The sequence below is a fragment of the Jatropha curcas genome, chromosome 11, assembly GCF_041381405.1.
Source record: "Jatropha curcas cultivar XTBG-Jc1 chromosome 11, XTBG_Jcur_1.0, whole genome shotgun sequence".
NCBI lineage: Eukaryota > Viridiplantae > Streptophyta > Magnoliopsida > Malpighiales > Euphorbiaceae > Jatropha > Jatropha curcas.
In genome coordinates this window covers 3,478,222-3,493,232 of record NC_143161.1, presented here as the reverse complement: position 1 = coordinate 3,493,232, position 15,011 = coordinate 3,478,222, and the positions used below count along the sequence as shown (strand labels likewise).

The 15,011-nt window shown below is 33.8% G+C and overlaps 3 protein-coding genes across 4 annotated transcripts; 2 read left to right on the top strand and 1 right to left on the bottom strand.

Moving 5' to 3' along the window:
* The first annotated feature begins 35 nt into the window (after positions 1 to 35).
* Positions 36 to 2,452, top strand: LOC105634018 (Transducin/WD40 repeat-like superfamily protein). The gene is made up of 3 exons (XM_012216759.4): positions 36 to 872; positions 1,346 to 1,637; positions 2,111 to 2,452. The coding sequence occupies exons 1-3, from the start codon at positions 216 to 218 to the stop codon at positions 2,185 to 2,187; spliced, it is 1,026 nt and encodes a 341-aa protein (XP_012072149.1). The 5' UTR covers positions 36 to 215; the 3' UTR covers positions 2,188 to 2,452.
* A 499-nt stretch (positions 2,453 to 2,951) lies between these two features.
* On the top strand, positions 2,952 to 5,649 carry LOC105634017 (uncharacterized). 2 transcript variants are annotated; one of them, XM_012216758.4, is made up of 4 exons: positions 2,952 to 3,213; positions 3,709 to 3,821; positions 4,885 to 4,976; positions 5,302 to 5,649. In XM_012216758.4, the coding sequence occupies exons 1-3, from the start codon at positions 3,081 to 3,083 to the stop codon at positions 4,963 to 4,965; spliced, it is 327 nt and encodes a 108-aa protein (XP_012072148.1). In that variant the 5' UTR covers positions 2,952 to 3,080; the 3' UTR covers positions 4,966 to 4,976; positions 5,302 to 5,649. The 2 variants fall into 2 exon arrangements, with proteins under 2 accessions (XP_012072148.1, XP_012072146.1); XM_012216756.4 differs by having other exon boundaries at positions 2,956 to 3,213; positions 5,348 to 5,649.
* A 2,166-nt stretch (positions 5,650 to 7,815) lies between these two features.
* On the bottom strand, positions 7,816 to 9,094 carry LOC105634016 (glutaredoxin-C9). The gene is made up of 2 exons (XM_012216755.4): positions 8,743 to 9,094; positions 7,816 to 8,542 (listed from the first exon to the last, which is right to left on the bottom strand). The coding sequence occupies exon 2, from the start codon at positions 8,515 to 8,517 to the stop codon at positions 8,122 to 8,124; it is 396 nt and encodes a 131-aa protein (XP_012072145.1). The 5' UTR covers positions 8,518 to 8,542; positions 8,743 to 9,094; the 3' UTR covers positions 7,816 to 8,121.
* Between the last annotated feature and the right edge of the window lie 5,917 nt (positions 9,095 to 15,011).

The following is a 15,011-nucleotide window of genomic DNA, read 5'->3' as shown; positions in this document are numbered from 1 at the left end:
TTTAAGCTGTTAAGGCCTGTCGTTTCTTATTAACGATCTTAACGACTTGTCGTTCACCTAATGACGTTTTGGTAATAATTTGTACTTTCCTTAAACCCGACTACCCGATCAAAACCTTTTCGAGCTTCCTTCTTCCATAGGGTTTTTCAAATTCCGAAAATCATAAACCCTCAGGGTTTGAAGCTTACAGCAACGCTACCACGACCACAACCACGATGAGTTTAATTGCAGGGTCTTATGAGAAATTCATCTGGGGCTTTAAGCTCAAGCCATTGAAACACAATGATTCACAAGAAACTTTAACCCTAACCCCACTCTTCTCCTACCCTTCTCATCTCGCACCCATCACCTGCGCCGCTGCTGCTGGCCCCGCCGCTGCTTCTGGATCTTCCGACGACACTATTCATATATACGACCTGCCCTCTGCTGCCTCCCTCGGCTCTCTCCACCATCACACCTCCTCAATCACCTCCCTCTCCTTCTTTACCCCTCCTTCTTTTTCCTTCCCTCGCAATCTCCTCTCTGCCTCTGCCGATGGCTCTGTCTGCATCTTCGATGCAGATCCTTTCCTCCACCTGAAGACAATACGGGCTCATAAGAAGGGTGTGAACGACTTGTCGGTACATCCATCTGGTAAATTAGCGCTTACAGTGGGGAGAGACGAGTGCTTGGCGATGTTGAATTTGGTGAGAGGAAGGAGGAGCTTTTATTGTAGACTGGGAAAGGAAGCTAGTTTAGTTAAGTTTGATTTGGATGGAGAGAGGTTTTTTATGGTGACGGAGGAGAAGGTTGGGATTCATCAGGCTGAAAATGCCAGGTTGGTGACTGAGCTCGAGTGTCGCAAACGGGTTCTTTGTGCTGTACCTGGAGAGGTTAGTATAATATCTTATTCACCAAAAACCTCCGTATTATTATTGATATTTTAATTATCTCACATCTTCATCTCATCTTGATAAAGTCATTTGCTTGGTAATATTTTCAGTTTATGAAATATCTTTATCATGGGTCTTCCAAGATGACACCTTTCGTTTACATTCAGTTTTTCCATATTATATCTATATATAAATGCTATCAGTTGCTTATCTTATTCCATCTCGTGAATGCTCCTCTGTTTCTATCCATATTGATATTGAACAATTGAGTTTTAAAATATTCATTCATATAATTATTCAAGTTAATGTGCTTGGCATCTACGAGAAAAGTTTAACTTCCGAAATAACTGTGGATGAACCTTTGGACGACCAGTATGGCTTAGTTTTTCCTCCAAAAGAGTCCTTTTTTAAAAAAAACAATTCTGTTTGTGATTATGTTTTCTCTCGCTTATAACGTTTTGTATTTCCAACAGAATGGAATTCTTTTTACTGGTGGTGATGACCGGAATCTTACAGCATGGGACACACACACTGGCAAAGCTGCATATTGCATTGAGAATGCGCATTCTACCCGTGTGAAGGGTATCGAAGTGCTTACTAAGAGTGATGGAGTTGCCGATGATCCTTATTTATTCGCATCTGCATCATCAGATGGAGTTATACGTGTTTGGGATGTTCGCATGGCTTTGAAGGAGAAACCAAATCCATTGGCTGAGGTTAACACAAAATCAAGGCTGACTTGTCTTGCTGGATCATCTCTTAAATGTGAGTGTTGTTTATGATTGATGTTCTCCTTCCAGTTGAATACACACTCTTGTTTTCTCTAAATGTCTGCTCCATTTTTTTTCATTTTTAATCCACTATCCTATTTGCTGGTATCATTCTTATGATCTGATTCGACATGCTTCCTTTTTGATTCTCCTGTCCTAGTGAAGGTGATGTGTGCTTTCTTTATGCTGAAGTCAAGTGATTTCTTCAACTAATTTATGTTCAGTCTATTTGTTTTACCAATTACTTGTGTATTCTTACAAATGTTATGGCATGATGCTACTTGAAAGTGGAGTAACTTTGTAAGTCTGCATGACAGCAATTTGGCTTTTAACAAAGAGCGCACTCCTAGCACTCCTAACACTCCTTCCACTTTTGGAAGACCCTGCCTTATATCATCAAATCTCAATTTTTCATATAAAAATGTAACTACTGTATCTGATTCCCTTAATTGCTTTCTTGTCTTGCAGCTCTCAAAAAACCAAAGATGGGAAACAGGATTCCAAAAGAAAAGGATGATGCAGCGGATGAAGAACTGCAAGGTTAATGAATGTAGCATGAGAAACGTGGGGGTCAAAATCTCAAGGCGTTGCCAGCTGAGAAACAAACAATCTTCTAACGGAGCTATAGTTTTTGTTGTGTCTAGTTGATGCAACAAAACAATTTTGACACTGGAAAAGTTTGTTCATTTCAAAATTTTCAGTTGTATGGTGTTAGTTCTTAATGATATCCAGATGCAAAAATTATTCGTTCTGCATTGTGACTTTTGCTGATAGTTCTGATATATAAAAAGAAATCCCTACTTGTATTTAGCATTGTTTGGATTGAGGTCCTCCAAAATATCATGTAATTCTCAGAATCTTTCTAGATTTTATATATTGGAATTGAACAATCGAAATTGATTTGCATGCAAATCAAATCTCAGATGAAAAACATTCACTTTGAGAGATTTTATGGAATTAAGATCATTTGAAAAATGCATGAATTGTTTTTTTTTTTTTTTTTTTTCCTTTTTTTTTTAAACCAAATTGATCGAGAGTGATCAATGATATTGGGGAAATAGGGAAATTATCACAATTTATAATCTGTAGATTGTAGTTAAGTAACTAACCAAATGGGTCTTAGTAATACCGCTAAGAGCAGTTAATAGTAATTAGTATACAAGTTTCTCAAGTCGAACGCTTTGTCGCAACTGGGTCCCTCCTGATACGACATCGTATTAGCCTATTGATCTTTACCTCCAGTTACTATCAGAAAGGTGTTTCTGTTTTGCTTGTTGACAATGGAGACTTTCCTGAAATCGCAGTTAATAGTGGCAGAGCCACAGGCCACCGTACAATTTGGCCAATTGGGTCATTTCCTAGCGCAACATGGACTTACTAATCCTAATCAAAATACCAATTTAAAACGAAACCCTTGAAATTAAAGCATCTCCCGTCAATGGGCCAAGAACAAAAGCAAGCTCCTTCTCCTCCTCCGTCTCAACCGCCGATCGCTTCCGCCGCTGAAGCTGCAGCTACGCAATCCGATTCTCATCCTCCACCATCACCTCCTCCTTTCGATCCTAGTCGAAGTAAATTCCTTTCTCTTTCTCTTGCTTTTGATATTTAGGCGTTTTATTGTTTTAGCCTTTTAGGGTTTTTGCTGCTTTCTTGCTATTCGTTCATTACATAACGTGTTGGGATGAAATTGCTGTGCTGACCTGAACTTTTATAGAATAATATTTATTGTTATTGTGACTTCTTATAGTGAGAAATTACTGAATATGCGATTTGGTTTTCGTTGTACATATTATGATTATACGCCTCGTTTCCAAATTCTTTTCCTTGATTCCTGGCGATGATGGCATTTTCTTATTCAATTATTGTATCTGCATTTTCTCTATGTGCCTATTTGCTTTACTGAGAATTCCATGTTTGTCTAGCAAACTGACCTTTTTTTTTGTTTAGAAATTGAGTGGCTAAGAAATTTATGCTAGGAAGGATTGAGGTTGTTGAGCATATTGTAACATATGAACTTATTGTTATTTGCTCATTATATCTGATTCATGACATGTTTTTCTTCTAAGTGATTGGTATCATCAAGAGGAAGGCTTTGATAAAAAAGTTGGCAGCAGTTTACCATGCTGAGTGCCTTGCATACTGTCAGGAACTTTTGGAACTTCAAAAGAACTGGGAAGAGGTCAGAATGATGTCACCTTGTTTTTTATACATTCTTCTCATTATGATATTTTCATCACTTGATAAATCTATATGTCTGCTAGAAGACTCTGTTATCAGCATTGAGACCTGGTAACTTCTTAGATTATTAGAGTTGTCCATATAAGTTGGGTTCTTGACTTCGCTATTATTCTAAGTGTAAGTTGAAGTTGGGTTTTGGTTGATAAATAAGATCGTATTAGGATTCTTGAACAATGTCGTAACTGCACGTTAACCTTGTTAAATAATGGGCAAATTTTAGAGCATAACTAAGTTTCCCTGTAATGACAAAGTAATGGGAGATTTCACAGTGTTTCAACTTTAAGAGTTGAGAGATTTTCTTATTCCCTTCTCTTGTTAGGAATGAAGCAAAAACAAGATTATGCCTAACAACATTCATGAAAATACTGTCTCAGGGAGTGAAAATACTGTCTTGTTAGGAATGAAGCAGAAACAAGATTATGCCTAACAACATTCAGCATAACAGGACTTGCAGCTAGTATAGTTAATCCAAAACTTCCCATTGTTCCCATTGTTAGTCTTTGACCACATATTCCAATCAGTCTCCCTTGTTGAAAATATTGGGAATAGTTATTGGCAGGACAATACTATTTCTTGATTTTCTTCCCAATAATTTCTGGTGCTAGAGATGAAGTAGAGAAAGACTTACTGTTCTATGGTATAATTACAAGAAATGGCAAGGGGATAGGAGTAGTGCTCTTATCAGGTAAATTGTATATAACAAATATAATGACAGGTTTTGACCTGAAAGTGAAGGGATTTATTGTTTGTAACTCTCATTTGCCTCTAGTTAAAGGCTTGTGTATAATTATTCCAGTTGCCTGTAGTGAGAACTTGTTAGGAAAATGCCATAACCATGGTTGCTATTGTTGTTAATCAATATAAGTTGCTATCTTTGACGTAGGTGAGTGTAAACTCATGGACAATAGAAGGATTTTTCACTGCTGAATATTGTAGTAATTTGGTACAGAATGGTGAAATGTTGTTTTCAGTTTCTTACTCGTGTGACTTGAAAATGTTTGCAGCCATTTGTGGATTTAAAAACTCCTGATGATTCAAGGAAAGAGCCAATGAGGCCTCCCAAACGTCTGAAAAAAACCCGCTAAGCATATTGCAAGTAAGATTTTGCTTCTTAATTTCATTTCTGCCTGGTAAAAGCTTAAACATGCATCAAAACTACAGCTAACTGTCTTTGTTAAACTTGGATTATTGTTGTCCTTCATGTATCATATTTCCTCAATTTACATTTTGCTAGGGCCAAAAAAAGGTTACTGTTATTGTCATTTCTCCGGAAGATATTCTACATTGATTATCTAGCTGGTGTATGCCATGCCATCTATGTCATGCTATAGTCCCCATTTAGGATATTGTGGTCTTGGAAAATCTTTTAATCCAATCTTTACATATTCTAGTGTCCTGAGCACTGCCTGTTCTTTCTTCAGGTGTGTCATGTTGGAAGTGATATGCTTTTAATTTCCATGTTTACAGATATGGCGATGGTTCGGTCTGTTCATCAATGTAAGAACCACCACTCTCTAACCAATTTGACTCTAAATAGAAAGGTTTCAGGGCCATAAGGATTCAATATTGCAATTGGTGCCTTAATGTGCATGTCATTGTGGCTGTCTTAGTATGCTTGTAGACTTCGTTTCAGTTTGTACCGGTAGTGAGACGTGTATCTCCAATGAGTTTTTTTTCTTCTTCCTTTTTTTTGGGGGATAGATTCAGTGATTGTATTGTACTATAGACAAGTAACCTTACCGATAAAATCAGATGTTTTTCAAACACCACCTTTGATTGCGTTCAGAACAACACTCCAATGGCATTATTGAACTTCTATAAGGTGGGATACATCAAGTAAAGAATGTTTGGTAAAATTAGTAAAAGATATTTTCAAATAGTTTTATGCGTTTGATTAATAAATACTTAAAGAAATAATTTAATTTATCAGAGTGATAAAAGAAGAGGTTTGTTAAGATGAGGTTATCATTTAATCTGATTAAAGAGTAGTTCTAAAATAAATAACTAATCATAAGAGCACTTTGTTTATCATTTTGTCGTGCGGAAACCAAAGACCCGGCGTTCAGACTCCAGAAGACAGCTATTAAAAGTGGGCTTAACCTCTGGGCCAACTAATTAGGCCCGCCAATCGAAAGCCCCATAAGCAGTTGAAACACACGTCTGTCGTTTGTGTCATCAGTATTAATTCTTCATAGCAGCAAGACTCTTCATGCTGTCGTTTATTTTAGAGGTCGTTTACTTACAAATATCTTATCAACTTGGCGCTGTTTCTTTACTCAATAATCAAGCACACGAGATTAAAGAAAGTGTCATAAACCAACGGGATGTCGTCCGTGTCACCAGTGGAAATTGTCCATCTCTCCGTCGTTTCTGTTGTAATCCATTAAACGTTTACTCCTAAAATCCTACTATCCTATCAAATTAGCTTTTCTGAGTTATTTGATTTGTCTGTCCCACAAACGATTGTACGTTTAGCTCTAATTAATAATCACTAATCAAATGACCAGTGGTTCAATCGGTATATCAAACTGGCTGTCTTTTTTTTTTTTTTTTTTTTTTTTTGGAATAATTGTTATTTCCATATTATTTCAGCAACCTTTTCTTCTCTTACAGGTCCACCTCATAGTCGTTAGTAATATCATTTTAATTAATTTTCATTTTAATCATGAAGCGTCTACTGCTTTTTCTATTAATACAAAAGTTAATATTAACAGTTATAGTCTTCACTTCAACTTCAAGGACTAGCTGTTATGTGGTGTAACGGTCAAAGAAGATAGTTTAGTTTGACAGCAGAGTCAAATTATGAGCAAAAAGAGGAAAATGTGTCAGGAAGAACAAGAAGAAGAAGGAGGAGGAGAAGGAGGAGGGATCAGATTCACATGTATTCTCTCTCTTTATATTGGTAGTACTACTGGAAATGAGAAAATCATTTTGGTCAAAAACATAACAAAAAATGACTTGCTCAGCTCATGATTTCATAAACGGATTATAACAAATCCTTGAAAACGATACCTCTCATCATTTTCCTGCAACCTCTCTTTACCTTATCTATATTCTATTCTGTACTACCAAACTGCCACTCTTCTTCTCTCTCACTCTCTGCATTATCTACACATATAGCCATGTCCATGTGATTTTCTTTCAACATGTGAATTCTATACATATATAATGTATTCCCTTTTTGCTTCTTTTTAATGGTGTATAATATATACAACCTTCTAACTAATTAACCTAATTTTAGATCACATTAATACATGCAAGAAATTAAATCTTTTTTCATTATGTAATTAAGAAAAGTTAATTACTTTTTTTATCAATATGGAAAAGGAAAATACCATGCTTTATATTTCAAGGGTTAAAAAGAAAATCATAATCCAAAATCAATATAAATAAGTCTCTGCATGTGATCATGTCATACAATGCATGAACTCTAAAATCATATCAACAACCTAACAGTACATTGAACAAATGTAATGGGTGATGTCATTTTTTAACTGTTTGATTTTTAATTTACAGACAATTAAGAGCCTGACAAAAGAGGAATTTGATTCCCAATCCCATAATATTCATACTGCACTTCCCTTTTTACTAATATCGCCAGTGTAAAATCATTGACTGATGGTTTGCATTTTTAACCATTGTAAGAGTAACTCTAATTGATATCGTGGAAATTAATATAACCATCAGTATTCTGCTTAAACATCAGCTTATTTATAATTGATTAATAAAACTTAAACCCATCAGTTGCTTTTAAGTATAATTTGTAGAGACCGTTAGTCAACTTAGGGTTAGTTAATTAATTTCTCGATCATGCCCTTGATATTAATTTAACAATTATACTCTTCACTGACGCTAAAAACTTTAGCATTTTGCACCAAAAAACAAAGAGAGAAAGCTTTCGACTTTAATTTTCATTACACCGCCGGCCAACCATACAAAATTTTCCGGCAACATCAGATAATAACAATATAACATCCTGCTTTATATTACTAAAAAAAGAAAAGAAAAGTGTAGAAATAACTTTTTTATATATAAAAGTTGCACTTTATAACGTACAATGTGATATTAATGGTCATTAACTAGAAAAGCATCAAACTGTTAAAGTAAATGTAACTTTCTTCTGTACATTAAACATACTGCACTCAGAGAAAGAAGAAGTTAGCAAGAAAATATTAAAGAAAAGAAACAAGGAAGATGAGTTATATATTAGATTAATTAATTCATGAGAATTAATTAGTTAATTAGAGCCAAAGAGCACCAGCGTCCTTGAGAAGAGGCACTAATGTGCCATTAATATGACACGCCATGAGCGTTTCAATGCCACCAAGAAACTTGCCACCAACAAAAATGGCCGGAACTGGCTGCTGACCGTCGGATGAAATCTGAAAGAGAACGGCCTGGATGTCAGGCCCAGAAGAGTGGTGGTCAACCTCTATTATGGTAGGTCCAACGCCCAGACCAAATAGAAGGCGTTTGGCTACAGTGCACATGCAGCAACCACTCATACTGAACAAAACGACGGCGTTACTGGACGCCATTTGCCTAACCATCTCATATGGGTTCTCCAGCTCCTTCACTGCTTTCGACGACGAAGACGACGTCGGTGGCTCGCTGTTGATTGCTACACTGCTCGCCATTTCCGGTGTTTCTTCAAATTTCAAGCTTAATGAAAATTGTAAAGAAAGTAAAGATCAAGAAAATCGATGGTCAAAGTAGAGAGAAAAAAGAAACAGTAACAGAATAACAGTTGTTTTTATCGTATTGACTTATCGCAGCATTAGACAGTAGGGTTTGGCTTCTTTTTATATATAATAAAGATTTTTGAAGAGAAGTATAGAAAATTGAAAAAGAGCATCAAAAACCTGATGAGTAATATCAGGGAAAGGGACGTTTCTGTGAACCCGGCAAACTCTGACGGATATGATCGATTTCTGATATGCTTATTATTGCTGTTGTTTCAATGCAATTGTACGGAGAAAGACCGCCATAATCATCAAGCTTTATTTCTGGGCATGCTTGCAGAGCATTTCTTTTGACGTGCAGATAAATCCTCTCTGTATAGAAGAAGAAGAAGAAGAGAAGAGAAGAGAGGAATACTATTTTTATAAACCCTAAAAACACATACAATGAGCTGGGACCCAAAGAAATCCCAACAGAAAAGGATTCTTACACAGAGAGAGTCACGCCAATGTTAAAAAAAACCTGAGAGATGAATAACTGAAGAGAAAGGAATCGCATGAGCCTTTCGTACAGATACTTCAACGGCTTAGATTTAATTAATTAATTAAACAGATGGATAAGCTTTTATCATTACTTAATTAATTAATTAATTAGTGTCAAGTAAATTTAAGTGGGTAATAAAGGTCCAGGCCCAAAAGAAGAAAGCAATGTTTAAATCTGGGCCTGGCTAGAGAGAGAGAAATGGATATGAAAAGAGTAACCGACAAGCCGACAAGGAGCGTCTGAGACGCCGTCGTTTTGAAAGAGGAGTCAGAGTCAGTAGCTTTCGTTGCTATACTTACCTGCTGCAATCTGGGAAAGTGACCCCGTCAGATCATGCTTGGCCAGTTAGCCTCAGCTTTGGTCCGGTCCTTGCCTTTTTTTTCCCTATGCTGTTCGGTCAAACATATATCTCCAACATATTCTTTTCCTAAATTATTTGCCTTTGATTTGCAGTTGCCAATATCCATCTTAATATGTAGGGTGTTCAAACTGATGGAAAAAGCTTGCCTTCGTCTAAGTCATAGCTCCATTTAGGAATCAAATAAATGAAATTAAAAATTTTTTAAAAAGTATTCCGACTTTATCCACTCATATCTCAAGTTGTAAAACACGTTTAAATTGAGCGGATGATTTTTAGCGTGCCATGAACTCCAGAGTAAGAATAATCAAAATTTAAGTCTCGATAGAACAGAATTTATGATATAATATTTACAATATTAGATTTACAATAGATAATTAACAATATCAGGCATTTAGTTTACAAATTGAGATACAAAAGATACACATTCAGTAAGATACAAATCAATAGAGTAATGAAGGGCAAAAACAAAATATTAGTGCCTAATTAAGAGAAAAGAAAAATAACCCTAACCTGTAATGAATGGAGAATGGCGCATGGGCCAAAAGCAAGCCCAAAAAGGGTCACAAAAACTCACATGCCACCATGAAATTGAAGCAAGCTTGTTCTTAACCTTGTCCCAGAATCTCAAAAAACAGTTTTGGTTTCTGGTCATAAGAATTGCAGATTGAAGGTAAACAGAAGCTGCATGCTTCACCAGTTGATTGCTGATCATAATATATGATGGATCAAAATCATATGATTGATAATAACATAATGCAAGTGTTGGTGGTGAATTGACAATGATGTCCTTCAAACTTGTGTACTTATGTTCTTCACCAAGTTCCTTTGTTGATGGAAAATTATTAGGGTTTTGAAGCTCTGCGTCCATAATTAAATTAATTAACGTGAAGGTATGGGTGAATGATGGATTTGAAGGTGGTGCTTTGTTTTGGTTTAGGATCAATAAAGTGAAAATGGAAAAGGGGAACGGTTCCCATTGATGGTTTTTCTTTTCTTTTGTTTTCATCACTGTAATTTGTTAATTTGAATGTTAGTTACGTTGGAAATAGGGATTGAAAGATTAATTAGTAAATCGTGCTTTTAAGTTGGTATCTATTATTGTGATTGGCTAGGCATTCATAACGGACACTGATTTGGACTAATTTTGGCGGTTATTGCTTCTGAGTTCTGAGGTTGTTTCTTTCTTTGGTCTTTTTTTTTTTTTTTTTTTTTGAGAGGCATTTAAGAAGCTCACGGACAAAAAGACATCGTGGATTATACAATCTCCATTTTGATGTACTTTCTGTTTTCTAATGGAGTTTAGTAGGGAAGGTTATGGATTTATCCACATGCATTTATATCTTTCTTCATTTTGTTTGAGGATATATATATATATATATATCTTCACTTCGTAATTTGAAATTTGATGGGATACGTTTTTTATAAAATTTTAAGTGAGTTATAACTTTTTTAAACATTAGAGATTACCTCCTAATGTTAAGATTATATAACAAGATAAGATAATTTTCTTTTTTAAAGAGTTAAAACTATTTGAAACTGTCTTTTTTTTTTTTATTATTATGAGAAATAAGAAATTAAAAAATATACAATTATCATGTGAATTATATTTGATTATGAGAGTGTACCAAATTCACAAAGTAATTCATGCGAATTTAGTTCCCATGACAAAAATTAACGTGAATATTTGTATTGATCCCTCCATTTTGCTTTAAAAGAATAAAAAATTGTCCCTTCACTCTAGTCATCCTTTTACCTAAAAGACAGGCCCAATCAATGAGTTTGGGTTTACATGGGCCCAAGTAAAGTAACGTGAACAAATTCCAATGGGCCTCTTTGAATTCCTTTTTTTCTAATTTTTATTTGGGTTAATTATAAATTTAGTGTCTGAATTTACGAAAATGTTCTATTTCAATGTTTCAACAAAAAACGTTTGTAATTAAGTATCTGATTAATTTTTTTCAATCTAGTGTGTCGTCCTACGTGGTTTGCCAGAATTATAAATAAGACGCATAAGACCCATTAATTGTTAAAAATGAAGCTGAGTATGATGCCAAATAACATGATACGTCGGATCTAACGTGTCAAGCAGTGAAGTGTAAAATCAAAGGACAAAATTGTCCTTAACAAAAACCCAACTCACTCTCTTTCTCAACCTCCTCAATGCAGGAAAAAAAAGTTGAGAGGTGGTGATCCATTGAGGAGGCTGAGAAAGAGAGAGAGTTGGGTTTTGAGTAGGGTTTTTGTTAAGGGTAATTTTATCCTTTGATGTTTGCACTTTACCGCTTGATACGTTAAATCTAAAGTGTCATGTTATTTGGCTTCCTACTCAGTTTCATTTTTAATAATTAGTGGGCCCACGTGTTTTATTCATATTTCCAATGAGCCACGCAGGTTGGTGACATCATATTGAAAAAAATTAATCAGTTCCGACAGTTAGTTGTAAATATTTTTCGTTGATATACTGAAATAAAAAATTTTCGGAAATTAAGCACTAAATTTATAATTAACCTTTTTTTTATGTAGCAACCTAAAGTCTAGTGTGGTCAGAGTTTATTTGATCTCTAATTTCTATTTAAATTTACGTAAATTGAAAAGGGAGGATGATAATAAGTGGTGAGAACGAGTAGCTTATTAAATGGGAATCCTTTAGCATTATTCTTGAACCTCTTTAGCAAAAGCAAAGTGGGAGAAGTAATCAAAGGAAAGAAAAGAAAGAGAAAGACCATTTTTAGCTTTAGGAATGGTCCAGAACCAGAATCTCATTAAACTTTTTGAAAAGTATTACTCAATTAGTGGGTAGTTGAAAAAGGAGAAAATTGGAATTTTGATTGGACATGCATATAATAAATTAATCATACTATATAATATCAATATAAAACAATGTTTTAGTCATAATTATGAATGTTAGATGTGGTTTGAAAAATAGGTAACTCTTCAATTTTGATGACTTGGAGAAGGCAAATTAGGAAATGTAAATTAAAACAAGCAATTTGTCACGTGTTTCATTTCCAAATTCAAATTGTGAGAATGTGAAAATTCAACATTTTACATAAGAGCTTTTTTTTCTTTTCCTTTTTTTTTTTATTATATATAAACCTTTGCATACACCAAGTTCTATTACTATTTACAATTAAGGATAGTGCAGTCTTCATTTTCTTTTTTCTTTTTTCTTTTTTTTTCTAAGCAAGCATTATATATATCATAGAATTAGTAATTCCAATAAATCAATTGAAATTTACACTACGCAATTGCAAGTAACATCTTGAACTACTAAGGTACCTGTTAAAAAAAAAAAGAACAGTCAACTTGTTATAAACAAAGATTAATTGAGAATTTCATTTTCAAAAATATTAAAAAATTTTCTCTATCTTGGCTACGTGGACTACCAAATTAAGAAGATCGATTAAATATTAGAAAATCAGTCATCTTTACAGGCATAGCTAGTGGAAATTGATCATGCATAATTCTATAATTTTATTGACTAATAATTAGAAATTAATGAAATAATTATATAAAAATTAAATATTAACCAATCAATCATAACATTACCAACCGTGACAGCCAACTCTTTCGGCAGGCATTGACTAGCTATGAACTCTGACCTGCCTGTGCGATGTGATGAGAGGCACAAGGCAAAAGCTTCTTATGATATATGGAGAGAGAGGGGAAAATAAAAATAAGTAAATAAATAGAGGTTAACTAATTATTTAGTCCATCGAGTTGTATTATAATTATAACTATTACGATTTTTTTTTATTATTAGTAAATTAATGGACTAAATGATTAAATTATACAAAATTAAATAGTCGGGTATTGATATATTAGTAGTTTTCGTTGTCACTGCGGTGATGTCGTTGTTGGTAGGTAGTCTTTCTCTGCAGAGTATAGGCCAAAGAGAAAAAAAAGTTGATATCTCTTTGTCAAAAAAAAAAAAAAGTTTTTGGTCTCTTTTGACAGTCAGCCGTTGACGCTAAAACTTTTTATGAGCTTTATTAATTTAAAAAAGAAGATTGAAGGGAATCTGGCAACCTGCGTTTGGCTTCTTTTGTATACAAGAGTGAAGAACCCCTCTTGTTACATCAAACCCCATAACTTCTCTATAGTTTTACAGATAAGCTTTATTCTCTATTTTATAATTTTTTTTCAATTTAATAACTAAGAATTTATTTATTTAGGAATAATGATTAATTTTTTTGAGCAAAACCTTCTGTTACAATAACTTCATATATATATATATATATATATATATATATATATATAGATAGATTTTAAAATTTTTGTGTTTGAACTGAAAGTTTTTCTAAATGTCTCAATCGTGTTTCTTTTTATCATTAAGATACTTAATTTGAAAATTTATCATTGAAATATCAAAATAAAAAAAAATTAATATACATGAGAATATAAAATTGTTGCATGTATAAGAAATTAAGAACAAGTGACTTTTTTTTTTTTCTTCAAAAAAAGGAACAAGAGCATATCTGTCAAAAACACCAACTTTTACAAAGAGAAATGCGACACATGTAATCCAGAGTAGAGCATTTTCTTGATACAGCCTCCCCAAATTAAAAAACAAGAGTCACAACTTGAGTGTCCCAAAAATTTGATGGATCCTTAAGTTGTGACAACCATACATGCACATAACCCATTTGAATGATAGATTTCCTTTATTTTTGGACTTAATACAATCATTTCAATGTGTTGGTTCATCGTTACCTGACCCCCACTTACCTTCTTTCATTTGGGTATTATTTTTTTGGTATATTTGATCTCATGTCACACTCAATGCTCATTCTTATGTGTTTATAAACTTTCTACTGTATTGTTCAACACAAACATTTGTTTTATTTAAGGTTGGACTCTGATTTTTTATATTTTAAGATTATAATTCTATATTTTATAGATGAATATTAGGATTAATTAGATTAAATTTTCTGTCACACTTTTTTTTTCTTTGTGCGTCATACTGTTAGAAAATAGAAAATAACTCTTCGGATCATCTGAATTTTTTAAGCAAGAAAGTGATGTTCGAAGAAAAATAATAATAATAATAATAATAATAATAATAATAATTTCTTCTATAAGAGCTTTGAAATTAGGCTGTCAATGGCGTCATCTTTCTTCCAAAGAAAGGACTTTTTTTTAAAAAAAAAAATTAAGTCAAACTTCCTTTCTTTAACAAATTAGTTAAATTGTTTTTTTTTTTCTTTTAAAAGGAAAGATGTTTAATTCTAGTTTAAACACCAATTTCCGAGGAGGAAAGTATATATAACTGCCAAGGCGAGACTAAAAATTTGACCGTTATTTAGTGTGAATTATTTTAATATTGAATCTTATCCATATGTATATCAAACAAGATTTCTTTTTCTGAATTTTTGTCATTTACTTGTATTTATTTTGCCCTTTCCCTTTCCCTGGCCAAAAGAAAAGCAAAACGAGATTAGCGTTCACATTCTTCAACGAGCAACTGGGGGCCGGGCTATGCCCGCTGCCTCGATCCCGGCGCCACGTTTATAGATTTTGCTCTTTTTCGTCCCATAATCCGATAGA

What these genes read in the sequence shown, in the direction of transcription:
- LOC105634017 (XM_012216758.4), top strand. Translation starts at nt 3,081, where the DNA reads ATGGGCCAAGAACAAAAGCAAGCTCCTTCTCCTCCTCCGTCTCAACCG. An exon ending in TCCTTTCGATCCTAGTCGAA is followed by an intron (nt 3,214 to 3,708) that starts GTAAATTCCTTT and finishes TTTTCTTCTAAG; the next exon opens with TGATTGGTATCATCAAGAGG. An exon ending in TTCAAAAGAACTGGGAAGAG is followed by an intron (nt 3,822 to 4,884) that starts GTCAGAATGATG and finishes AAATGTTTGCAG; the next exon opens with CCATTTGTGGATTTAAAAAC.
- LOC105634018 (XM_012216759.4), top strand. Translation starts at nt 216, where the DNA reads ATGAGTTTAATTGCAGGGTCTTATGAGAAATTCATCTGGGGCTTTAAG. An exon ending in TTTGTGCTGTACCTGGAGAG is followed by an intron (nt 873 to 1,345) that starts GTTAGTATAATA and finishes TATTTCCAACAG; the next exon opens with AATGGAATTCTTTTTACTGG. An exon ending in TGCTGGATCATCTCTTAAAT is followed by an intron (nt 1,638 to 2,110) that starts GTGAGTGTTGTT and finishes CTTGTCTTGCAG; the next exon opens with CTCTCAAAAAACCAAAGATG.
- LOC105634016 (XM_012216755.4), bottom strand. Translation starts at nt 8,517, where the DNA reads ATGGCGAGCAGTGTAGCAATCAACAGCGAGCCACCGACGTCGTCTTCG.